This window comes from Nerophis ophidion, linkage group LG10 (assembly GCF_033978795.1).
Source record: "Nerophis ophidion isolate RoL-2023_Sa linkage group LG10, RoL_Noph_v1.0, whole genome shotgun sequence".
Taxonomy (NCBI): domain Eukaryota; kingdom Metazoa; phylum Chordata; class Actinopteri; order Syngnathiformes; family Syngnathidae; genus Nerophis; species Nerophis ophidion.
In genome coordinates this window covers 1,523,644-1,550,373 of record NC_084620.1, presented here as the reverse complement: position 1 = coordinate 1,550,373, position 26,730 = coordinate 1,523,644, and the positions used below count along the sequence as shown (strand labels likewise).

Genomic DNA, 26,730 nt, shown 5'->3' with positions numbered 1-26,730 from the left:
CAGACGATGGACCCTTTGCTGTTTTTATTGGGAATTAAGTCTTCCTTCATTTGTTACCAGATTCGCACCTTCTTTCTCTCATATTAGGACTCGTACGGCTACGTTTGCATCACAGCTAACGTTACCCAGTCTGCTACCACCCTGCTGGGCGAGGGCGTATACGTATGTGACGTGTGTAAGTTTGTGCGCCTGCTTGTCTGTGAGAAGGAGAGACAGGAAAGAGTGAGAAGAGCCTGTAGTGTAATGCCCGCAGCTAAAAGCAACTGCGTGAGAACGTATACTCGAATATTACGATAATGTCATTTTCTATATCGCACAGAGACAAACCCCGCGATATATCGTATATATCGATATATAGCCCAGCCCTAAGCTGGTGTGTAATTATTACAATACTTACAGTATTAACACTTTGCAGGGCACACCACGGCACAACAAGGACTGAAATGACCAACACTCTATAAACTACACACAACTTCCACCTAACGTCTTGGACTTGAAACTGCAATTGAGACTCACAAATGTGTAAATGACCCGAAATATAATAATTGGACAGCAGCTAACATAATTAGCATTTTTTTTATGTCGAAACAAAGAATGAGATTTTATGATCAAAAGCAATTTATATTAATTAAGGTATCGATTCTCGGGTACCGGGAATTGATACTGTATCGGTTAAAATGTGAACAGTACACTTCCCAAGTTGAAGCACAGCGGGTTTTTTTGCGCAACATTTGGTGCAAATAAATGTTTTTTCCACACAATCGACGCAATCTTTGTTTACAACAAGCTCAGGTTAAGATTAAGAAAAGGAGGGCTTTAATTGCTTATCAATCAATCAATCAATCAATGTTTATTTATATAGCCCCAAATCACAAATGTCTCAAAGGACTGCACAAATCATTACGACTACAACATCCTCGGAAGAACCCACAAAAGGGCAAGGAAAACTCACACCCAGTGGGCAGGGAGAATTCACATCCAGTGGGACGCCAGTGACAATGCTGACTATGAGAAACCTTGGAGAGGACCTCAGATGTGGGCAACCCCCCTCTCTAGGGGACCGAAAGCAATGGATGTCGAGCGGGTCTAACATGATACTGTGAAAGTTCAATCCATAGTGGCTCCAACACAGCCGCGAGAGTTCAGTTCAAGCGGATCCAAGACAGCAGCGAGATTCCCGTCCACAGGAAACCATCTCAAGCGGATCAGTAGCGTAGAGACGTCCCCAACCGATACAGGCGAGCGGTCCATCCTGGGTCCCGACGAGCGGTCCATCCTGGGTCTCGACTCTGGACAGCCAGTACTTCATCCATGGTCATCGGACCGGACCCCCTCCACAAGGGATGGGGGGACATAGGAGAAAGAAAAGAAGCGGCAGATCAACTGGTCTAAAAAGGAGGTCTATTTAAAGGCTAGAGTATACAGATGAGTTTTAAGGTGAGACTTAAATGCTTCTACTCAGGTAGCATCTCGAACTGTTACCGGGAGGGCATTCCAGAGTACTGGAGCCCGAACGGAAAACGCTCTATAGCCCGCAGACTTTTTTGGGGCTCTAGGAATCACTAATAAGCCGGAGTCTTTTGAACGCAGATTTCTTCCCGGGACATACGGTACAATACAATCGGCAAGATAGGCTGGAGCTAGACCGTGTAGTATTTTATACGTAAGTAGTAAAACCTTAAAGTCACATATTAAGTGCACAGGAAGCCAGTGCAGGTGAGCCAGTACAGGCGTAATGTGATCAAACTTTCTTGTTCTTGTCAAAAGTCTAGCAGCCGCATTTTGTACCAACTGTAATCTTTTAATGCTAGACATGGGGAGACCCGAAAATAATACGTTACAGTAATCGAGACGAGACGTAACAAACGCATGGATAATGATCTTGGCGTCTTTAGTGGACAAAATGGAGCGAATTTTAGCGATATTACGGAGATGAAAGAAGGCCGTTTTAGTAACGCTTTTAATGTGTGACTCAAAGGAGAGAGTTGGGTCGAAGATAATACCCAGATTTTTTACAGAGTCACCTTGTTTTATTATTTAGTTGTCAAATGTTAAAGTTGTATTATTAAATAGAGGTCGGTGTCTAGCAGGACCGATAATCAGCATTTCCGTTTTTTGGCATTAACTTGCAAAACTTGCATCCTAGCCCACCTACAACACAGTACAAATAATCCAGCATAATTGGACCATTTCTTACTTTTGTTTTGAGTTTGAGTTTATTTCGAACATGCAAGCATACACATGATACAACACAATTTCCAGTTTCTCTTTTCAACATGTTTTAGCTGAGCTATTTTCTGTTGTTTTATCGGTATGACGTTATAATTCCTCATAACGAGCCGATAATTATCTCTGCAACCTACCTGTAAACAGCCACATTTTTTTAAGCAACTCTAGTTCTGGATCTCGTTTTCTGCATATTAACCAAACCACAAGAACTCATTGTGCGCAAACACTTCAGGCTCGGCTGCCACTTGGCTACGAAATAAAAGCCTCGAAAGCGCCGGCCGCACAATCGTGTCAAAGTGACTTTCGCCGACCTGTTTGTCGCACATGAGGGCCTCAGCAAAGACGGCGCTGCACTGATTGAGCAAGTGATAAATATGCATGAGCTGAGCTTTTTGATGATGCGGCTGAAGAGCACTCTATCTCTGGAGCCAATAGGCTGAAAATAGCTGGTCTGGGAATGTTTACCCGCCGTGTGAACAACGGATGCCTTTAATGAGCTACTGTTTCGACGCAAACATGACTGGAATTGAACGGATGCAGGCAAAGTGACGACGAAAGCATAAATAAATAAGAGCTTTGTTTTGTGTCGTCTGTGTTGGGGTTGAGTCTGTTTCTGTTTTTGTACTAGTTGAAGTTTTTTTGGCAAACGTACCCTCTTTTGTACTGAAAAAGTTTCAAAGTGCTGCTTTGGAGTACAATAATTTGTCAAATTTGTGATTTTCTTCACAGACAGTGAGTACCCCTTTTATTGGTGCCTTTAAAGGTTCGGTTTTCATAGCTTTGCCTTTCGGCCCATTTGCTTAATGAAACTCTCACCAAAACAAAAAAAAGTACGGTTCCGTCTTTTTTCAACTGTAAATCTGATATTACACATACTGAACTACCATATTTTACGGACTATAGAGTGCAAAGGTATTAAAGGCCTACTGAAATGAGATTTTTTTATTCAAACGGGGATAGCAGGTCCATTTTTTGTGTCATACCTGATCATTTTGTGATATTGCCATATTTTTGCTAAAAGGATTTAGTAGAGAACATCGACGATAAAGTTCGCAACTTTTGGTCGCTAATAAAAAAGCCTCGCCTTCACCGGAAGTAGCAGACGATGTGCGCGTGATGTCACCGGTGTGAGGGCTCCTCGCATCCTCAGATTGTTTATAATGTAAGCCACCAGCAGTAAGAGCAATTCGGACCGAGAAAGCGATGATTTCCCCATTAATTTGAGCGGGGATGAAAGATTTGTGAATGAGTAAAGTTAGAGTGAATCACAAAAAAAGAAAAGAAAAGGCGACTGCTCCAGGCGGCGGCAGTGGGAGAGTTTCAGATGTAATTAGACAAATTTACTAGGATAATTCTGGAAAATACCTTATCTGCTTATTGTGTTAATAGTATTTTAGTGGGATTATACCCCGCCTTCCGCCCGATTGTAGCTGAGATAGGCGCCAGCGCCCCCCACGACCCTGAAAGGGAATAAGCGGTAGAAAATGGATGGATGGATGGATAGTCATACCTGAAAGTCGGATGGCTGCGGTAAACGCTAGTGTCTCTGAGAGAAGCCCAGGAGCCAAGATCACAGCTGCCTTTTTGAGCTGCAGGATGAGGTCTTATAATCTATTCAAGTCTCCGTTAAGAGTCGACTTAATACCACAATTTTCCCATCCAGAAACTTGCTAAAGCTTCACAACAAAGAAAAACCAGCTGTGTTTCGGTGCTAAAGGCAGCTGCAATCCACCGCTTTCCACCAACAGCATTCTTATTTGATGTCTCCATTATTAATTGAACAAATTGCAAAAGATTCAGCAACACAGATGTCCAAAATACTGTGTAATTGCTCGATGAAAAGAGACGACCTTTAGCCGTAAGTGGTGCTGGGCTAATATGTTCCCTCCAACCAATAACGTTACAAACACGCGTCATCATTCCACGACATTTTCAACAGGAAACTCCACGGAAAATTTAAAATTGTAATTTCGTAAACTAAACCGGCCGTATTGGCATGTGTTGCGATGTTAATATTTCATCATTGATGTATAAACTATCAGACTGCGTGGTCGCTAGTAGTGGGTTTCAGTAGGCCTTTAAGCCAAATTTTAGAAGAAAAAAATATTTTTCTAAGTACCAGCCACATATGTATAAGTAGTGAAATGAGATAGTTACACTGAAGGACTTGGTAAATGTTTATTTACATACCTTTATTAATTTCAAACGGTGCCTGTAACGTGGCAGTAAAACTGCTGATCAAACAAAACAGAAAAGTCATCGTCATGGACCCACGAGCTGCAGGCGCTAGCTTGCCAATCAGCTAAAGAGACTCAATAACTCCACGGTGAAGTTTTGGTGAACTTACGAAACTGAAAAAACACAAAAATAATGCTATTGTAAGTCGATAATACTAACACAGACACTTGTAAATGTGTTAGTATATTAGCTAATGCTAACGGCACTACTTTCAAACATTTGACGGTTAAGTAAGTATAAGTTATTTAAGTTTTATTGTCAAATTTACAAACCTTGCTTTGAGTGACGAATGAAGAAGCCGTACGAGTAGGAACGCTATTACGACTAGGAGACGTAACGGCCCTTATACTTCCAGTTCAGGGTGAGAAACAGAAGAAAATACTGTTAAACATCCAAGGTTAGCAAACTCATCCAAAAGCTGGTGCCATAGCACAAACTATAAAACGCCTTTTCAGTCTTTGTTTCGATGTTACCACATGTTTGTACACATCAAAGAAAAATCCATAAGGGCACCTTTGTATAAGCCGCAGGGTTCAAACCTTAGGAAGAAAGGAGCGCCACATAGTCCGGAAAATACGATACTGTACTCAAAATGTGTTTCAGCCCATCTCAGGAAACTTTATTTCATTGTTGTACAAGCTTTCAAAGCTGGAAATTACTCATTTGAGTAACCGGACTGAAAGTAACAGGAATTAGTTTTTAGCCTACAATTATTAAATACATGAAATATAGCCACATAGAACTTATGCTGATACAGTTTTGTCAAAATCGTTTTTTATTGAGGGTCACACAGCAGTTATGGCTGTCCCTATAGGGCTGTTTGTAACAGTGAATATAAATGAATATATAAGTGTATAGTGTATAGCTGAGATAGGCACCAGTGCCCCCCGCTACCCTAAATCAATCAATCAATCAATGTTTATTTATATAGCCCCAAATCACAAATGTCTCAAAGGACTGCACAAATCATTACGACTACAACATCCTCGGAAGAACCCACAAAAGGGCAAGGAAAACTCACACCCAGTGGGCAGGGAGAATTCACATCCAGTGGGACGCCAGTGACAATGCTGACTATGAGAAACCTTGGAGAGGACCTCAGATGTGGGCAACCCCCCCCCCTCTAGGGGACCGAAAGCAATGGATGTCGAGCGGGTCTAACATGATACTGTGAAAGTTCAATCCATAGTGGCTCCAACACAGCAGTGAGAGTCCCGTCCACAGGAAACCATCTCAAGCAGATCAGCAGCGTAGAGATGTCCCCAACCGATACAGGCGAGCGGTCCATCCTGGGTCCCGACGAGCGGTCCATCCTGGGTCTCTACTCTGGACAGTCAGTACTTCATCCATGGTCATCGGACCGGACCCCCTCCACAAGGGAGGGGGGGACATAGGAGAAAGAAAAGAAGCGGCAGATCAACTGGTCTAAAAAGGAGGTCTATTTAAAGGCTAGAGTATACAGATGAGTTTTAAGATGAGACTTAAAGGGAATAAGCGGTAGAAATGGATGGATGGATAATTTTATTACACAATCGCCAATGCATTTGATTATCGTAATTTTACATTCAAATTGATGGATGACTTGCATTGAAATCATAAGTCATAGTGACAAGCATGTATTTACTTTTTAATTTAACGAACATTGGCTTCACGGTGGCAGAGGGGTTAGTGCGTCTGCCTCACAATACGAAGTTCCTGCAGTCCTGGGTTCAAATCCAGGCTCGGGATCTTTCTGTGTGGAGTTTGCATGTTCTCCCCGTGACTGCGTGGGTTCCCTCCGGGTACTCCGGCTTCCTCCCACTTCCAAAGACATGCACCTGGGGATAGGTTGATTGGCAACACTAAATCAATCAATCAATCAATCAATGTTTACTTATATAGCCCTAAATCACTAGTGTCTCAAAGGGCTGCACAAACCACCACGACATCCTCGGTAGGCCCACATAAGGGCAAGGAAAACTCACACCCAGTGGGACATCGGTGACAATAATGACCCAGTGGGACGTCGGTGACAATAATGACTATGAGAACCTTGGAGAGGAGGAAAGCAATGGATGTCGAGCGGGTCTAACATGATACTGTGAAAGTTCAATCCACAATGGATCCAACACAGTCGGGAGAGTCCAGTCCAAAGCGGATCCAACACAGCAGCGAGAGTCCCGTTCACAGCGGAGCCAGCAGGAAACCATCCCAAGCGGAGGCGGATCAGCAGCGCAGAGATGTCCCCAGCCGATACACAGGCAAGCAGTACATGGCCACCGGATCGGACCGGACCCCCTCCACAAGGGAGAGTGGGACATAGAAGAAAAAGAAAAGAAACGGCAGATCAACTGGTCTAAAAAGGGAGTCTATTTAAAGGCTAGAGTATACAAATGAGTTTTAAGGTGAGACTTAAATGCTTCTACTGAGGTGGCATCTCGAACTGTTACCGGGAGGGCATTCCAGAGTACTGGTCCCTAGTGTGTGAATGTGAGTGTGAATGTTGTCTGTCTATCTGTGTTGGCCCTGCGATAAGGTGGCGACTTGTCCAGGGTGTACCCCGCCTTCCGCCCGATTGTAGCTGAGATAGGCGCCAGCGCCCCCCGCAACCCCAAAAGGGAATAAGCGGTAGGAAATGGATGGATGGATGGATGGTTTGTAATATTTAGTCAGAAGAAATTTAAGTTGATAAGACTTACTTTTTAAAAGGCATACATTTTTCTATCAAAATTACAACAACAAATACATTTAGCAATAAATAATTCAGTACTATTTTGACTATTTGTCAAACTTGGACATGGATTGTTTGTGCTCCTTCGACGCAGAGGGAATATGGGACGAGCCAGGCGTGAATTCAGGTACATGATTCTTTATTTATACACTAAAAAGAAAAATAAGCAAACTAAGGGCGCTCACAAGGAGGTATAAAACTTGGCTACAAAATATAAACAGGAAACAAAAACACTTGCTCGATTGGCATGAATGAACTATGAACAGAAACAGCACGATGGCATGACTATAAACAACTAAAACAAAACACTTACTGTGACAACAAAAACATCCATCCATCCATCATCTTCCGCTTATCCGAGGTCGGGTCGCGGGGGCAGCAGCCTAAGCAGGGAAACCCAGACTTCCCTCTCCCCAGCCACTTCGTCTAGCTCTTCCCGGGGGATCCCGAGGCGTTCCCAGGCCAGCCGGGAGACATAGTCTTCCCAACGTGTCCTGGGTCTTCCCCGTGGCCTCCTACCGGTTGGACGTGCCCTAAACACATCCCTAGGGAGGCGTTCGGGTGGCATCCTGACCAGATGCCCGAACCACATCATCTGGCTCCTCTCGATGTGGAGGAGCAGCGGCTTTACTTTGAGTTCCTCCCGGATGGCAGAGCTTCTCACCCTATCTCTAAGGGAGAGACCCGCCACCCGGCGGAGGAAACTCATTTCGGCCGCTTGTACCCGTGATCTTATCCTTTCGGTCATGACCCAAAGCTCATGACCATAGGTGAGGATGGGAACGTAGATCGACCGGTAAATTGAGAGCTTTGCCTTCCGGCTCAGCTCCTTCTTCACCACAACGGACCGGTACAACGTCCGCATTACTGAAGACGCCGCACCGATCCGCCTGTCGATCTCACGATCCACTCTTCCCTCACTTGTGAACAAGACTCCTAGGTACTTGAACTCCTCCACTTGGGGCAGGGTCTCCTCCCCAACCCGGAGATGGCACTCCACCCTTTTCCGGGCGAGAACCATGGACTCGGACTTGGAGGTGCTGATTCTCATTCCGGTCGCTTCACACTCGGCTGCGAACCGATCCAGCGAGAGCTGAAGATCCCGGTCAGATGAAGCCATCAGGACCACATCATCTGCAAAAAGCAGAGACCTAATCCTGCGGTCACCAAACCGGAACCCCTCAACGCCTTGACTGCGCCTAGAAATTCTGTCCATAAAAGTTATGAACAGAATCGGTGACAAAGGACAGCCTTGGCGGAGTCCAACCCTCACTGGAAATGTGTCCGACTTACTGCCAGCAATGCGGACCAAGCTCTGGCACTGATCATACAGGGAGCGGACCGCCACAATAAGACAGTCCGGTACCCCATACTCTCTGAGCACTCCCCACAGGACTTCCCGAGGGACACGGTCGAATGCCTCCACAACAAAAACAGGAGGCAAGAATAGCAAGGCGCGTGGCAGGTGGAGAATGAGCAGCAAAGGTCGTAGATTTCAATGAAAGTTCATGTTCCCAGACTGATGGACAGAAAGAAAATAACTTAAGTAGTGGCTGTGATAATTAGGAACAGGTGCGGGACTGAGGGCAGGGGTGTGACTAGAAGGGCAAGGTGAAAATCAATGAGTTGTCATGGTAACAAAAACAAAGCAGGAAGTGAAGAAACAGAACAAGAGTCCAGAAAACAAAACAAAACATGATCAAACATAAAATCAGATTTACAGGCGTGACATTACTCTATTAGGGACGGCGTGGCGCAGTGGGAGAGTGGCCGTGCACATCCCGGGGGGCCCTGGTTCAAATCCGACCTAGTACCAACCTCGTCACGTCCGTTGTGTCCTGGGCAAGACACTTCACCCTTGCTCCAGATGGGTGCTGGTAGGCGCCTTGCATGGCAGCTCCCTCCATCAGTGTGTGAATGGGTAAATGTGGAAGTAGTGTCAAAGCGCTTTGAGTACCTTGAAGGTAGAAAAGCGCTATACAAGTACAACCCATTTATCATTTATCATTATTCCCAGGCTTGATTCAACAACAAAAAAATAGTAGAAGTAACAGACTGTCCTGGGAGTTCAACCCCAGCTCGTTATCCCCTAAAAAAATAATGATGACTTTGTGGGGTGATTTATAAATACAGGACCGATAATTATTGGGCTTTATGAGGAAAATGAGGTCACACCGCTAAATCCGATAAAATTAACTAACTCTGAATTAAAAAAAATTCTCCATTGAGGCGTTATTATCTGTACTGTGCTGTTTGTGGGTCAGGGTGAGCTAATCAAGTGCTCATTTTTCACCGAACTTTGTACTGATGCACTTGAAAAGTGAACATTTTTGCCAGAAACGAGCTTAGTGCTAAATCTGTGATTCAATCATTGAAATGATGGCGCTGGACAACTGGCCCTCATCATTAAAGATGGATGAAGTACTGACTGTGCAGAGTCGAGACCCAGGATGGACCGCTCGTCGGGACCCAGGATGGACCGCTCGCCTGTATCGGTTGGGGACATCTCTACGCTGCTGATCCGCTTGAGATGGTTTCCTGTGGACGGGACTCTCACTGCTGTCTTGGAGCCACTATGGATTGAACTTTCACAGTATCATGTTAGACCCGCTCGACATCCATTGCTTTCGGTCCCCTAGAGGGGGGGGGTTGCCCACATCTGAGGTCCTCTCCAAGGTTTCTCATAGTCAGCATTGTCGCTGGCGTCCCACTGAATGTGAATTCTCCCTGCCCACTGGGTGTGAGTTTTCCTTGCCCTTTTGTGGGTTCTTCCGAGGATGTTGTAGTCGTAATGATTTGTGCAGTCCTTTGAGACATTTGTGATTTGGGGCTATATAAATAAACATTGATTGATTGATTGATTGATTGATTGAATGTCTTTTGTCAGGAAAAGTCTATGTTTAAGTCACATTTTTGAAAGGGAATGCATGTTTAAGCGTGGGTCAGCAACCCGCGGTTTGAGAGCTGCATGTGGCTCTTTAGTGCCTCCCTAGTGGCTCACTGGAGCTTTTTCAAAAATGTAGGAAAATGGGAACTTCAGCAGTCCTCGAACTGACCGTAGTTGTGTGGACTGTGACGTGTAAGTTTGTTTACATGTATATCAATCAATCAATCAATGTTTACTTATATAGCCCTAAATCACTAGTGTCTCAAAGGGCTGCACAAACCACCACGACATCCTCGGTAGGCCCACATAAGGGCAAGGAAAACTCACACCCAGTGGGACGTCGGTGACAATGATGACTATGAGAACCTTGGAGAGGAGGAAAGCAATGGATGTCGAGCGGGTCTAACATGATACTGTGAAAGTTCAATCCATAATGGATCCAACACAGTCGCGAGAGTCCAGTCCAAAGCGGATCCAACACAGCAGCGAGAGTCCCGTTCACAGCGGAGCCAGCAGGAAACCATCCCAAGCGTAGGCGGACCAGCAGCGCAGAGATGTCCCCAGCCGATACACAGGCAAGCAGTACATGGCCACCGGATCGGACCGGACCCCCTCCACAGGGGAGAGTGGGACATAGAAGAAAAAGAAAAGAAACGGCAGATCAACTGGTCTAAAAAATAGGTGCACGCAATTTCGAGCTACTTCAGGTTTCCCACGCCATCTTGTGAGAGGAAACACTCTGAGAAACCATTCATTTGTACCTTGTTTTCTGAGGTGATTGCATGTATCTACAATTTCTTCTTGGCTTTTTTGGTTTTCTCCTCAGTTGTCATCATGCCTAAAAGCTGTGGGGCAGCGTTCTGTAGCAGTCCCAATAGGAAACAAGGAGAGAAGTTGTCATTTTACAATTTTCCGTCTTGTAAGAGGTCAGCAGAACATTGTGACAAGTGGCTTCATGTTGTCAAGAAACTGACATGGATAGGCAAACGTTGGAGCCCTCGGAAACATGCTGTGCAGCAAGCATGTTTCTGCACAACATTGTAAATTGTAATCTCACTTGTAATTTAACGTACTATTCTGTTTTCACCTTCACTGTAAAAAAAACAACCCTATTTTTATGGTTAATTTACTCTAAATTTCTACTGTTATTTTTTAATTTTTTTAAATAGGTTATAAAACTATAGAATTGAAGACATTATCTGTAAATAAACAAACCGCCTGTTATTTTAAGTAATATGCCAGTAAATAGACTTTAAATAGACTCCATTTTTAGACCAGTTGATCTGCCGTTTCTTTTCTTTTTCTTCTATGTCCCACTCTCCCTTGTGGAAGGGGTCCGGTCCGATCCGGTGGCCATGTACTGATTGCCTGTGTATCGGCTGGGGACATCTCTGCGCTGCTGATCCGCCTCCGCTTGGGATGGTTTCCTGCTGGCTCCGCTGTGAACGGGACTCTCGCTGCTGTGTTGGATCCGCTTTGGACTGGACTCTCGCGACTGTGTTGGATCCATTGTGGATTGAACTTTCACAGTATCATGTTAGACCCGCTCGACATCCATTGCTTTCCTCCTCTCCAAGGTTCTCATAGTCATTATTGTCACCGATGTCCCACTGGGTGTGAGTTTTCCTTGCCCTTATGTGGGCCTACCGAGGATGTCGTGGTGGTTTGTGCAGCCCTTTGAGACACTAGTGATTTAGGGCTATATAAGTAAACATTGATTGATTGATTGAATGACAAACTATGTATATCTCTATTTTTTTACAAAAAAATTCCAAATTAATCATACATATCATTTTCTGTTTTCTCAAAGTACTTTCAAATTCATGTAAAATTACACTAATTAACTTTCATTTAATATGTAGCTTGTTATATAAAAGTCTATGTCCATACTAACAATCTAACAGTTTTATATGTAATTTTAAGGAAAATCTTTTTTTTTTTTAATATTTGTGTATTTTTATATTCAAGTTGAACAATATATGTAGCCTGTTATATAAAGGTGTATGCTCATACTAACAATTTAATATTTTTCTCTGTAATATGACACACGTTGGTGACTGCAAGACATACGTGATCAACAGCCAACAGCCATACAGGTCACACTGAGGGTGGCCGTACAAACAAATTTAACACTGTTACAAATATGCGCCACACTGTGAACCCACATCAAACAAGAATGACAAACACATTTCGGGAGAACATCTTCACCGTAACACAACATAAATACAAGAGAACAAATACCCAGAATGCCATGTATCCCTGACTCTTCCGGGCTACGCCCCCGCAACCACCAAACCCCGACCACCTCAACCGACGCACGTTTTCGCAAAACAATGTTTTACTTGAATTTTATGGTTTTCGTTTGGCAGCCGTAGCTGCCAGTAGATGACTGTTTTTTTACAGATTTTTTTTTACAGTGTTGGCTAACTTTAGGTTTTAGGAAAGCTTTTTATTACTGAATGTTTTAAGTTTTTGTCGGATTGATACATTTTTTTATACAATAATAGAATATTAAATATGAATATTTCAACAAAATATAATTTTTAGTTTCAAGAGAAAGTCAACTGAACGATGCTACATGACGCCGCGTTCAGGGGTTGTACTTACTCAGAATGATTGGACTGAGGTTGCGTGCCATTCCCCTTGATTAATCATAACTATAAAACTGCACACTATCGTGTAGAATCCGGAAGTAGCTCGAAATTGCGTGTGCCCCCGACTTTCTCCGACGCTGGCACAGAAAGACTTGTCTCTTTTTCTTTGTCTCATTTTGTCCACCAAATGTTTTATGCTGTGCCTGACTGTACAAGATTAAGCTTTGCTGATGTTATTGACCTGTTGGAGTGCTAATCAGGTATATTTGGTCAGTGCATGACTGCAAGCTAATCGATGCTAACATGTTATTTAGGCTCGCTGTATTTACATATTTAATCATTCCTCATTTGTAGGTATATTTGAGCTCATTTATTTTCCTTTACTTACGTCCTCTGTGTCAATATGTAATATCGGCTGCATTTCTTATAGTTGTTTGTGTGCCATGTTGTTATAGACCACAGCAATCATTACCCAGCTTGCAAAGATTGTAATTAATCCATTAGAAGAAGACAGCCTGCAGTTTCCTTTAACTTGAACACACACATCTAAACATTTGGCAACTCTAAGCCAGTCATTTCCAGGAGTTATATCACCCTCTGAGAAGCCTCCGTTTCAGCATTTCTGTCAAAGGCTAATATAGACACTTAGATCATGTGTTGCCTTGCTTATAAGACTTTTTTTGCGACTCCAGACAGATTTGTTTTTTTGTATTTTTGGTCCAATATGGCTCTTTCAACATTTTAAGTTGCCGACCCTTGTGTTAAGGTAACAGGACCGTGTAAAAACCCAAGGATACAACTTAAGTGTGAACTTATATTTTTTGAACATATTCTGCCACCACCACTTCAGTAGATTCTTACAAGCGTGGTAACCTCAGAGGTCCTGCTTTGGTACCCCTGACATTGGACTTTTACAGTTTGGGAACAGTACCTTTTTGGTCTTAGCGAAGTTAAAATTGGTGAATGTGGTTTCTTAAAATTTTTGTCTGTAGAGGTTTAGCTGAAGTTATGACGTTTGCTTTGATGATGAGGCATTTTTTTGTTTAATGGCTGTCAGAGCTGCAGGCCGTGGCCTCCTTCGAGCATTACACGCTGTCCGACAAGGCCATGGACTACAGGATCCTGCACATGGACGAGGACCAGGACAGGATGTACGTGGGATGCAAGAACCACGTGCTGTCCATGGACATCAATAACATCACACATGGCACATTGAAGGTCAGTTGTGTTACACACACACACACACACACACATATACAACTGTTTTGCACAGCATTGCCAGACATACAATAATTGTTGCATTGTATGAAAATGCCCCCCCTCTTTAAAATATAAAATCAATAAGTAAAAAAAAAAAAAATTGTCTTTTCATTCCAGTAAAAACTATTTCTTTAGCTAATTTACCTATCATAATTACAGATGAAAAAAAATTTTTTTTACAACTTTTTAATTTCCTCGTGCAATTTTAATGCATCTGGCCGGGATCTTCAGCTCTCGCTGGATCGGTTCGCAGCCGAGTGTGAAGCGACCGGAATGAGAATCAGCACCTCCAAGTCCGAGTCCATGGTTCTCGCCCGGAAAAGGGTGGAGTGCCATCTCCGGGTTGGGGAAGAGACCCTGCCCCAAGTGGAGGAGTTCAAGTACCTAGGAGTCTTGTTCACGAGTGAGGGAAGAGTGGATCGTGAGATCGACAGGCGGATCGGTGCGGCGTCTTCAGTAATGCGGACGTTGTATCGATCCGTTGTGGTGAAGAAGGAGCTGAGCCGGAAGGCAAAGCTCTCAATTTACCGGTCGATCTACGTTCCCATCCTCACCTATGGTCATGAGCTTTGGGTCATGACCGAAAGGATAAGATCACGGGTACAAGCGGCCGAAATGAGTTTGGGTCTCTCCCTTAGAGATAGGGTGAGAAGCTCTGCAATCCGGGAGGAACTCAAAGTAAAGCCGCTGCTCCTCCACATGGAGAGGAGCCAGATGAGGTGGTTCGGGCATCTGGTCAGGATGCCACCCGAACGCCTCCCTAGGGAGGTGTTTAGGGCACGTCCGACCGGTAGGAGGCCACGGGGAAGACCCAGGACACGTTGGGAAGACTATGTCTCCCGGCTGGCCTGGGAACGCCTCGGGATCCCCCGGGAAGAGCTAGACGAAGTGGCTGGGGAGAGGGAAGTCTGGGGTTCCCTGCTTAGGCTGTTGCCCCCGCGACCCGACCTCGGATAAGCGGAAGATGATGGATGGATGGATGGAATTTTAATGCAACAAACACCTTAAAAACAAGTCTGCACTTTCCATTGCAATTTTTGGGAAAACCTCCACCAAATTAGGCATCATAAAAAAGGCCCGCAAAGTCTTGGGAGGACTGATAAATTACTGTCAATGTTCAAAAACGTTTAGTTTTGATAGTTTTTTTTAACTCTGCTGCTTGCTAGGGTTAAGGTTACAATAAACATTGATTACAAATTCATAAAATGACCAAGGGATGGAATATTTTGTTGCTGCTGCATTTTAGGCGGCAACAATTACAAAAAAAGCAATCAAAATCCTGGACCGACTGATTCATGTGCGAATTGGACCTCTTGGATATGTGGCTATTAGCGGACTCAAGCAGGATACGTCCTGCACTGCATTGGGAGTGAAATTACTACCAAAACTCCACAAACACTAATTTTTTTTTACTCACATTCAACAATTCGCAAGTAAAAACAAACAATTTTCTGCAAGTAAAAAAACTATTCGCAAGTGTTACAAAATATTTTCTGCTAGTAAAAAAAACGATTTGGAGGTATAAAAGCTATTCAGACACTTGCACTCAGAGTACTTGTAATTAGCACTCTACAACAATTTAAGGTAATCTGAGCTACTGGTATTTGTGCATGGTGCCGTCCGCCAAAGATAACAAAAAGGAAGCAGGTTGGGGAGTAAAATGAAAGATAGAAGAAATGGAAAACTTACAGGTCAACTTACAGGTTGAGCTTTTCCCCTCTCTTTTAACAAATAACAGTAGCTCTGAAATTGCCTCAGCAGCACCACCTGTTGTAAAGTGCAAGTGTTCTGAGCGCAGGTGTGTGGATCGCACTGGCTGGAATATTACTATATGTATATTATTATAAAAAATGTTTTACTTGCAGAAAATAGGTTTTATACTTGTGAATCGGTTTTTTACTTGCAAAAATAAATAGTTTTGCTCCCAATCGTTTTTTGCTTGCAAAACGTTTAACGTTCACAAAACCATATTTTTGCTTGCAGAAGATTTTTTAGTTTTTTACTTGTGAATCATTTTTATAATTGAAAAAACAGTTTTTTATACTTGTGAATTTTCTTTTACTTGCAGAAAATGTTTATTTTTTACTTATTTTTTATAATTGAATACATTTTTATTTATACTTGTGAATCTTTTTTTTGATTGCAAAAAATAGATTTTTTTTGCTTGTGAATAGTTTTTTAATTGAAGTAAAATGTTATTATAAAATTGTGCATAAAACACGTGTGTTTGTGGAGTTTTCGCTGTAATTTCACTCCATAACTGCACCTGATGTTGTGCATTGTCTCATGGGCCTTGTTACAACCAGGTGGAGGCGCTATGTCCCAACAGCCATATTAGTTTATATAAATGTAAAACTGCATTTTACACTATTTTACACACAGCGTTCTGTCATGTTTTAAAGTAGCAGACGGTCCTGAGTAACTTCAAATGCACGATAATTATCTGCAATGTACGATCATTTCAAACTTCTGGTATGCGATCATTCGTCATTTCCCACCTGGCAACGCTGCCTCGGCCTGCATCCTTCGCTAAGACATGGAGTCTAAACGTCCTGCAGTGGAGTACAACAGGTTCTGGCTGATTCTGCTGCTGTGCTTCCTGTCTCTGCTGTGATATTATGCAAATGGTGACACATTTGCCGTGTCGTCAACAATCGGGGGTTATTCAAAGGTGCAGTTGAAGCACAGAACCGTTGTCGTCGTGTACGCGGCGAGGGAGTCGTTTACCAGTGTAATTGACAGCATGAGCCGCATAAACAGATGGTAAAACATTTAGACCCCCCTCCCTCATCTTACCCAGTGGGGGAGTGCTGCGTTTCATCCATTTTGTAAATTACGGGACGCATTCACAGAGCTCGACCTCTTCCGCTTTACAACACGTGTCTTCCCAAATTTCCCCCTTGTTTAATTTCCAGCACATTTGCATATTCATGAGCATCTGTAACTGGTGTTCACTGGGATCATTTCCACCGCACTTGCAGCTAATTAGGATCTTGTGTTGTTTTTGCACCACCAGGCGTTTTGGCCGGCGTCTACCAGCAAGATCGAGGAGTGCCAAATGGCGGGTAAAGACCCCACGGTAAGCTCACCTCATGGATCGTGGACAACGCAAACATCTAGCCACGGGCATTGGCTGAATAATAGGTTTTGGCAAAACAAAGCAGCTTTGATCCATATCAAAGAAGAATTGCAGGAAGTTTTTTATTAAAACAATCCAGATTCAAACCACATGTCATGGTCCAAGACGGATCTACTAAAGGTTTGCGTGGATTAAAACATGTGCAAACTTGATAGCACATGCAAGCTGGTCTACTAAACTTGTGCACAGAGGATGGTGTCTCTTTAGTGGGAAAAATGATTTTTATAGTGTATTTGTTCTCATGAATATATGCTGATCATCACAATACTTCGAGGAAATAAGGAATAGAGCACACCAGGATACAAGCTGCACTCACTAAATATTAGAAGTAAATAAATATTTTCCATATATTAGCCGCACCGGACTATAAGCCGCGGTTATATACGTTGTGGAAGGAGTCATTTACACAGAAAGATGTTGTAAATGTTTACATCAATCAATCAATCAATCAATCAATGTTTATTTATATAGCCCCAAATCACAAATGTCTCAAAGGACTGCACAAATCATTACGACTACAACATCCTCGGAAGAACCCACAAAAGGGCAAGGAAAACTCACACCCAGTGGGCAGGGAGAATTCACATCCAGTGGGACGCCAGTGACAATGCTGACTATGAGAAACCTTGGAGAGGACCTCAGATGTGGGCAACCCCCCCCCTCTAGGGGACCGAAAGCAATGGATGTCGAGCGGGTCTAACATGATACTGTGAAAGTTCAATCCATAGTGGCTCCAAGACAGCAGCGAGAGTCCCGTCCACAGGAAACCATCTCAAGCGGATCAGCAGCGTAGAGATGTCCCCAACCGATACAGGCGAGCGGTCCATCCTGGGTCCCGACGAGCGGTCCATCCTGGGTCTCGACTCTGGACAGTCAGTACTTCATCCATGGTCATCGGACCGGACCCCCTTCACAAGGGAGGGGGGGACATAGGAGAAAGAAAAGAAGCGGCAGATCAACTGGTCTAAAAAGGAGGTCTATTTAAAGGCTAGAGTATACAGATGAGTTTTAAGATGAGACTTAAATGCATACAGTGCCTTGATTTTTTCCAAATGGTGTCCGTGACATGGCAGTAAAACGGCTGATCAAACCAAATAGGAGTCACCGTCATGAACCCAGTTGCTGCGCAAGCTCGTTCTCAATCCGCTAAACAGATTCAATAACTTTACAGTGACGTTTCTGGTGAATTTACTGAGGAATTTGTGAAACTGAAACAATATTAAAAGTATGCCATTGTAAGTTAATAATATTAACACTAACACTGTTAGCATATTAGCTAATGCTAACGACACTTGCTTCATTACGTTGCTGTAGCACGTACAAAGATGCATAAAAAACACTCCTACATACACATGGGACAGTTTAGAAGTATGAATTGTTGTAGTTGTATTGTTAAACTTATAAATGTTGCTTGGAGTGATGAATGAAGAATCCTTTTAAGCAGAAACGCTACGGACAGTTTTTACTTACTACAAAACAGGATGTGCATTTTCAACTCGCAGCACCTGCAGAGGGCAAACTTGTCCAAACAAGCTTCTTGGTTGGTAGAGCGGCCGTGGCAGCAACTTGAGGGTTCCAAGTTCGAGCTGCGCTTCTGCCATCCTAGTCACTGCTCCTGTGTCCTTGGGCAAGACACTCTACCCACCTGCTCCTAGTGCCACCCACCTTGGTTTAAATGTAGCTTGAAGATAATTGGTTTCACTATGTAAAACTATACTCTCGGCAGGGTTCTTGAGGGTGCATGGGAGTTTGCCCAACCAGTCTACATGTGCTTTGTGGACTTGGAGAAGGCATTCGACCGTGTCCCTCGGGAAGTCCTGTGGGGAGTGCTCAGAGAGTATGGGGTATCGGACTGTCTTATTGTGGTGGTCCGTTCCCTGTATGATCAGTGTCAGAGCTTGGTCCGCATTGCCGGCAGTAAGTCGAACACATTTCCAGTGAGGGTTGGACTCCGCCAAGGCTGTCCTTTGTCACCGATTCTGTTCATAACTTTTATGGACAGAATTTCTAGGCGCAGTCAAGGCGTTGAGGGGTTCCGGTTTGGTAACCGCAGGATTAGGTCTCTGCTTTTTGCAGATGATGTGGTCCTGATGGCTTCATCTGACCGGGATCTTCAGCTCTCGCTGGATCGGTTCGCAGCAGAGTGTGAAGCGACCGGAATGAGAATCAGCACCTCCAAGTCCGAGTCCATGGTTCTCGCCCGGAAAAGGGTGGAGTGCCATCTCCGGGTTGGGGAGGAGACCCTGCCCCAAGTGGAGGAGTTCAAGTACCTAGGAGTCTTGTTCACGAGTGGGGGAAGAGTGGATCGTGAGATCGACAGGCGGATCGGTGCGGCGTCTTCAGTAATGCGGACGTTGTACCGATCCATTGTGGTGAAGAAGGAGCTGAGCCGGAAGGCAAAGCTCTCAATTTACCGGTCGATCTACGTTCCCATCCTCACCTATGGTCATGAGCTTTGGGTCATGACCGAAAGGATAAGATCACGGGTACAAGCGGCCCAAATGAGTTTCCTCCGCCGTGTGGCGGGGCTCTCCCTTAGAGATAGGGTGAGAAGCTCTGCCATCCGGGAGGAACTCAAAGTAAAGCCGCTGCTCCTCCACATCGAGAGGAGCCAGATGAGGTGGTTCGGGCATCTGGTCAGGATGCCACCCGAACGCCTCCCTAAGGAGGTGTTTAGGGCACGTCCAACCGGTAGGAGGCCACGGGGAAGACCCAGGACACGTTGGGAAGACTATGTCTCCCGGCTGGCCTGGGAACGCCTCGGGATCCCCCGGGAAGAGCTAGACGAAGTGGCTGGGGAGAGGGAAGTCTGGGCTTCCCTGCTTAGGCTGTTGCCCCCGCGACCCGACCTCGGATAAGCGGAAGATGATGGATGGATGGATGGATGGATGTAAAACGCTTTGAGTCTTGGGAGAAAAAGTGCTATATGAAATTCATTCACTTCACAAACAAACAATAACACACCATGTCAGTCCTCTGCTTGGGTTTAATTAAAACATTTGACCACAAAACATGATGGCAATTAGCCTGAATAAAAAGTCCACATTATAGCCGCTCCATTTTGTAAGCCGCAGGGACAAATATAACCATCAAAAATAAACATATGACACATATAAGCTTTTCAGCAATATTTCGTAATTTTATAGCCGCTGGTTGACTTAAGGGACGTTTAAAGGGGAATTTTAATTGATGTGTTTTGGTGTCTGCTGACATTCTGTTATTTTATATAGAAAATATATTATTAACATATCTCCTATATCAGGGGTCGGCAACCCGCGGCTCCGGAGCCGCATGCGGCTCTTTAGCGCCACCCTAGTGGCTCTCTGGAGCTTTTTCAAAAATATATGAAAAATGGAAATAGGGAAAAAATATATTTTTTGTTTTAATTTGGTTTCTGTAGGAGGACAAACATGACATAAACCTCCCTAATTGTTATAAAGCACACTGTTTATATTAAACATGCTTCACTGATTCGAGTATTTGGCGAGCGCCGTTTTGTCCTACTAACTTTGGCGGTCCTTGAACTCACCATAGTTTGTTTACATGCTTAACTTTCTCCGACTTTCTCAGACGTGATTTATGCCACTTCTTTTTCTGTCTGACTTTGTCCACCAAACTTATAACATTGTGCATGAATGCACAAAGGTGAGTTTTGTTGATGTTATTGACTTATGTAGCGTGCTAATCAGACATATTGGTCACTGCTTGACTGTAAGCTAATCGATGCTAACATGCTATTTAGGCTAGCTGTATGTACATATTGCATCATTATGCCTCATTTGTAGGTATATTTGAGCTCATTTAGTTTCCTTTAAGTCCTCATAATTCAATTTATATCTCATGACATACCTTAGAAATACAAAAGGGTAATACGACTTTTAATTTTTTGCGGCTCCAGACCGATTTGTTTTTGTATTTTTGGTCCAATATGGCTCTTTCAACATTTTGGGTTGCCGACCCCTGTCCTATATGAAAAAGAACGTATTGCAATATGCATTTTCTTGCGTCTGGAACATTCCAGGGCATGCTCACAGTTAGTGTCAGTATTTTCCATGAGCGCACCTTCAGCATGGTACAAAAGTAGGTTCCTGCATCATAGATGCGCTTCAGGACTGCTTCTAAAATGCCCATAGAAAGTGGTACATGTTGACTTCATGTTTCAAAGCGAGCAAAACACCACTGGTAGGAGCACCATAACATGAATGAGTGTATCCATGGTGAAAGTCACGTAGTACATGCAAAAAAGTCGCATTTAAACACACACAGTCTTAGAAGATCAGACACACACACATTTGTATAGTTTTTACACTCTGCAGGGCCTGGAATTTGGATCTTAATAGACCAGGCCGTAAGTATTTTATGTTTTTTGCTCAAGATGCTTGACACTGGAAAATGAAGATATTGACTGTTGCTATGCTAATATCAATCAATCAATGGTTACTTATATAGCCCTAAATCACTAGTGTCTCAAAGGGCTGCACAAACCACCATGACATCCTCGGTAGGCCCACATAAGGGCAAGGAAAACTCACACCCAGTGGGACATCGGTGACAATAATGACCCAGTGGGACGTCGGTGACAATGATGACTATGAGAACCTTGGAGAGGAGGAAAGCAATGGATGTCGAGCGGGTCTAACATGATACTGTGAAAGTTCAATCCACAATGGATCCAACACAGTCGCGAGAGTCCAGTCCAAAGCGGATCCAACACAGCAGCGAGAGTCCCGTTCACAGCGGAGCCAGCAGGAAACCATCCCAAGCGGAGGCGGATCAGCAGCGCAGAGATGTCCCCAGCTGATACACAGGCAAGCAGTACATGGCCACCGGATCGGACCGGACCCCCTCCACAGGGGAGAGTGGGACATAGAAGAAAAAGAAAAGAAACGGCAGATCAACTGGTCTAAAAAGGGAGTCTATTTAAAGGCTAGAGTATACAAATGAGTTTTAAGGTGAGACTTAAATGCTTCTACTGAGGTGGCATCTCGAACTGTTACCGGGAGGGGATTCCAGAATACTTTTTTTGGGCTTTGGGAATCACTAATAAGCCGGAGTCCTTTGAAGGCGGATTTCTTGCCGAGACATATGGTACAATACAATCGGCAAGATAGGATGGAGTTAGACCGTGTAGTATTTTATACGTATGTAGTAAAACCTTGAAGTCACATCTTAAGTGCACAGGAAGCCAGTGCAGGTGAGCCAGTATAGGTATATATGTATGTATATATGTATATAAAGGTATATACAGTACAGGCGTAATGTGATCAAACTTTCTTGTTCTTGTCAAAATATGCCAGATAAACAGCATAACAGTTCAACTTGCCATCCTAGTGGCCGTGAGAAGCATAGCAGTCCTTGAAATGTAATCAGAATCCTCTTTTTTTAGCCACGTATGTTTAACTCACTAGAAAGGAGACATGTTTTTAAGATGTATGAATGCAAGAGTGCGGGCTAGACCAATTGTACCATGTGTGCACATGCCACAACATTTGTTCAACTTTTATTAGTCCCACATCTTACAAAACCAGCATTAACACTGCACGCCACAGGGAACAGTGAGAAGATCTCCAAAAATTTGCCATTCCTTAATCAGTGACAGAGTAGGTTTCTGGTAAAATTTCATATGAAGCGTCCTCTTAATAGACATTTAAAATGTGCCCTCCCTTGCAAAACTGGGGTCCGAAGCAGATTTTTTATCTGAGGCTCCCTCCCATCATAAATTTTTTTTTAACTTTTTTATGTATAAAAAATATTTTATACTTTTTAAATCAAACTTGATGAATGGGCAAGGAGGGTTTCACGGTGGCAGGGGAGTTAGTGCGTCTGCCTCACTATACGACGGTCCAGAGTAGACCTGGGTTCCATCCTGGGCTCGGGATCTTTCTGTGTGGAGTTTGCATGTTCTCCCCGTGAACGCGTGGGTTCCCTCCGGGTACTCGGGCTTCCTCCCACTTCCAAAGACATGCACCTGGGGATAGGTTGATTGGCAACACTAAATTGGCCCTAGTGTGTGAATGTTGTCTGTCTATCTGTGTTGGCCCTGTGATGAGGTGGCGACTTGTCCAGGGTGTACGCCGCCTTTCATCCGATTGTAGCTGAGATAGGCGCCAGCGCCCCCCGCCACCCCAAAAGGGAATAAGCGGTAGAAAAATGGATGGATGGATAAAACTTCTGCCTTGTTTTTAATGAATACTTAGGCCTACTATGCTACTACATTTTAATGTTGGTCATTATGGTGGTAGCCAAGTGTTTTTTTGAGGTGAAAAAAATGTGATGACTGTGCTGCGTGAACAAGTGAGCTCATAGCTTGGGCAAATATTCCTCTTGCTCTACAAATTAATTACCATCAATTTAAGACAAGTTCTGATGTTTTCATTTGAACCAAATGGACAAGTTTTGTTAATTGACAATTGAACAACTCAGTCAGAGCACTAAGCAGAATGTTTTAATATTTTTTAATTGTATTACAAAGTTTTGCACACTTTTTTATTTATGTAAAACACTTTTTCTATTTTTGTAATCAAACTTGAATTTATTGCAATGCAAGTTTTGTACTAAAACACATTTGTTGGAATTAGTTTCATAATAGTGCAAAATAAAACATATGTATATTGTATATTTGGATAGTCGATATTCCATTTTCAATAATTCAATATATTCTTGTCAGTGACAGAGCAGGATGGGGCGAGGAATACACTTGGGGTAAAATTTAATCCGAAGCTCCCTCACATTTGTGATAAATATCTGTTTCTCACACAGCTGAGAAACGGATATTTTCAGCCATGTGAAATGTCTTCGAACACGTGGATTTTTTATTTTTGTTTTTATGCATAAAAAAATCATTTTTTTTGATGCGTAAATGCGTGATCTTTTTTTTTTTTTTTAATGAAATATCAAAAAATACTATCCAAACAAAATGTGACAATGTTGACAGCTTTCTACTTTGCTGCTCACCATATTTGGATGATTACAGTCCAAACACTGTTAGTCCAGGACCAGTTGTAGTTCTAGAGCAGTGGTTCCCAACCTTTTTTCAGTGATGTACCCCCTGTGAAAAAATGTTTAATTCAAGTACCCCCTAATCAGAGCAAAGCATTTTTGGTTGAAAAAAAGAGATAAAGAAGTAAAATACAGCACTATGTCATCAGTTTCTGATTCATTAAATTGAATAACAGTGCAAAATTTTGCTAATTTGTAGTGGTCTTTCTTGAACTGTTTGGAAAAAAAAGATATAAAAATAACTAAAAACTTGTTGAAAAATAAACAAGTGATTCAATTATAAATAAAGATTTCTACACATAGAAGTAATCATCAACTTAAAGTGCCCTCTTTGGGGATTGTAATAGAGATACATCTGAATTCATGAACTTCATTCTAAACAGTATTCACAAAAAAAAGAAATCTTTAACATCAATATTTATGGAACATGTCCACAACAAAATCTAGCTGTCGACACTAAATATTGCATTGTTGCATTTCTTTTCACAGTTTATGAACTTACATTCATATTTTGTTGACGTATTATTCAATGAATATATTTATAAAGGAGTTTTGAATTGTTGCTATTTTTAGAATATTTTTTTTTTAAATCTCACGTACCCCTCGGCATACCTTCAAGTACCCCCAGGGGTACGCGTACCCCCATTTGAGAACCACTGTTCTAGAGCACTTATCAGTAGCCAGCGAGAAGGTATTTTTTTGACGTGACAGATGTAAACAGAGGTCACAACACCGGAAGTGTATTACCCGAGGGGGCGTGGTTACAGGATAGAGGTGCCAAATGGGAAACTTTTTCTGAGTCATTTGCATGCACGTTATGGAACTTTGCTTTACATGTTCAATTATATAAATGTTAGTAAATTATCTACTAAAAAAAAAATTCTGTGGTACATTACATGGGACATGTAAGTGTAAAAAAGACAACTTAAAGAGGTTGATTGATCAGATTACAGGTAAAATATAGTGTACAATAGCGGCATAGCTGGGTTGGTAGAGCGGCCGTGCCAACAACTTGAGGGTTGCAGGTTCGATTCCCGCTTGTGCCATCCTAGTCACTGCCGTTGTGTCCTTGGGCAAGACACGTTACCCACCTGCTCCCAGTGCCACCCACACTGGTTTAAATGTAACTTAGATATTGGGTGTCGCTATGTAAAGCGCTTTGAGTCACTTGAGAAAAGCGCTATATAAATATAATTCACTTCACTTCACACTACAAATGCACCCAATTCCACGTAATGTAGTTTTTATTTTCAAAATATGGCCCACTGGTTAAAAAACACTACTTTGGTTAAAGGTCTACTGAAAGCCACTACTACCCACCATGCAGTCTGATAGTTTTTATATCAATAATGAAATATTAATATTGCAACACATGCCAATACGGCCTTTTTAGTTTACTAAATTACAATTTTAAATTCCCTCCAAAGTGTCGTGTTGAAAACGTCGCGGTATGATGACTCGTATGATAACGCGTCATTTGACGTCTCGGGTTGTAGCGGACATTATTTTCCAGCCCGATCCAAGCAATTAGTCTGCTTTAATCGCATAATTACACAGTATTCTGGACGTCTGTGTTGCTGAATCTTTTGCAATTTGTTTAATTAATAATGGAGAAGTCAAAGTAGAAAGATGGAGGTGGGAAGCTTTTAGCCACGCAAACACAGTCAGTGTTTCCTTGTTTAAAATTCCCAACGGCAAAGCTTTACTATGGATCAGAGCAGTCAAGCGAACATGGATCCCGACCAAATGTCAACCAGCAGTTTTCGGTGAGAAAATTGTGGTAATAAGTCGGCTCTTACCGGCAACATCAGCGGAGCTTCCAGCAGCGTGACTTGCCTCAGAGACACTGGGTCAACACACGTACCCGTGGCCACACCCCCTCCGACTTTAGGTACTATTTAATCTCACTAAAACACTAACCCAATGGGCAGATAAGGGATTTTCCAGAATTATCATAGTATATCTGCAATCGCCTTTTTTTTTTAACTTTTTTTTTTTTTTTTTTTTCTAGTCCTTCACTCTCACTTTCCTCATCCACAAATCTTTCATCCTCGCTCAAATTAAGGGGGAAATTGTTGCTTCCTCGGTCGGAATAGCTCTTGCTGCTGGAGGCTCACATTATAAACAATGTGAGGGTGAGAGGAGCTTACCGGAGACTTGAGTGGATTACGCGACCTCATCCTGCAGCTCAAAAAGGCTGCTGTGATTTTGGCTCCTCGGCTTCTCTCGGAGACACTGGCGTTCACCAGTGTCTCTTATAGTATGACTATAATCTCACTAAAATACTATTAACACAATAAGCAGATACGGGATTTTCCAGAATTATCCTAGTAAATGTGTCTAATTACATCTGAAACTTTCCCACTGCCGCCGCCTGGAGCCGTAGCCCTTTTTTTGTTTTTTTTTGTTTGTGCTTCACTCTAACTTTCCTTATCCACGAATCTTTCATCCTCACTCAAATTAATGGGGAAATCGTCACTTTTTCGGTCCGAATTGCTCTTACTGCTGGTGGCTCACATTATAAACAATGTGAGGATGTGAGGAGCCCTCACACCGGTGACGTCACGCGCACATCGTCTGCTACTTCCGGTAAAGGCAAGGTTTTTTATTAGCGACCTAAAGTTGCGAACTTTATCGTCGATGTTCTCTACTAAATCCTTTCAGCAAAAATATG

At 43.0% G+C, this 26,730-nt stretch overlaps 1 protein-coding gene across 1 annotated transcript in view; it reads left to right on the top strand.

Moving 5' to 3' along the window:
- The window catches only part of sema3c (sema domain, immunoglobulin domain (Ig), short basic domain, secreted, (semaphorin) 3C), a 105,847-nt gene that overhangs the window by 38,910 nt on the left and 40,207 nt on the right, over positions 1 to 26,730 (top strand). The window contains exons 3-4 of the mRNA XM_061911991.1: positions 13,716 to 13,876; positions 16,935 to 16,997. Coding sequence (XP_061767975.1) covers positions 13,716 to 13,876; positions 16,935 to 16,997 — 224 coding nt within the window. The remainder of the gene's footprint in view (positions 1 to 13,715; positions 13,877 to 16,934; positions 16,998 to 26,730) is intronic.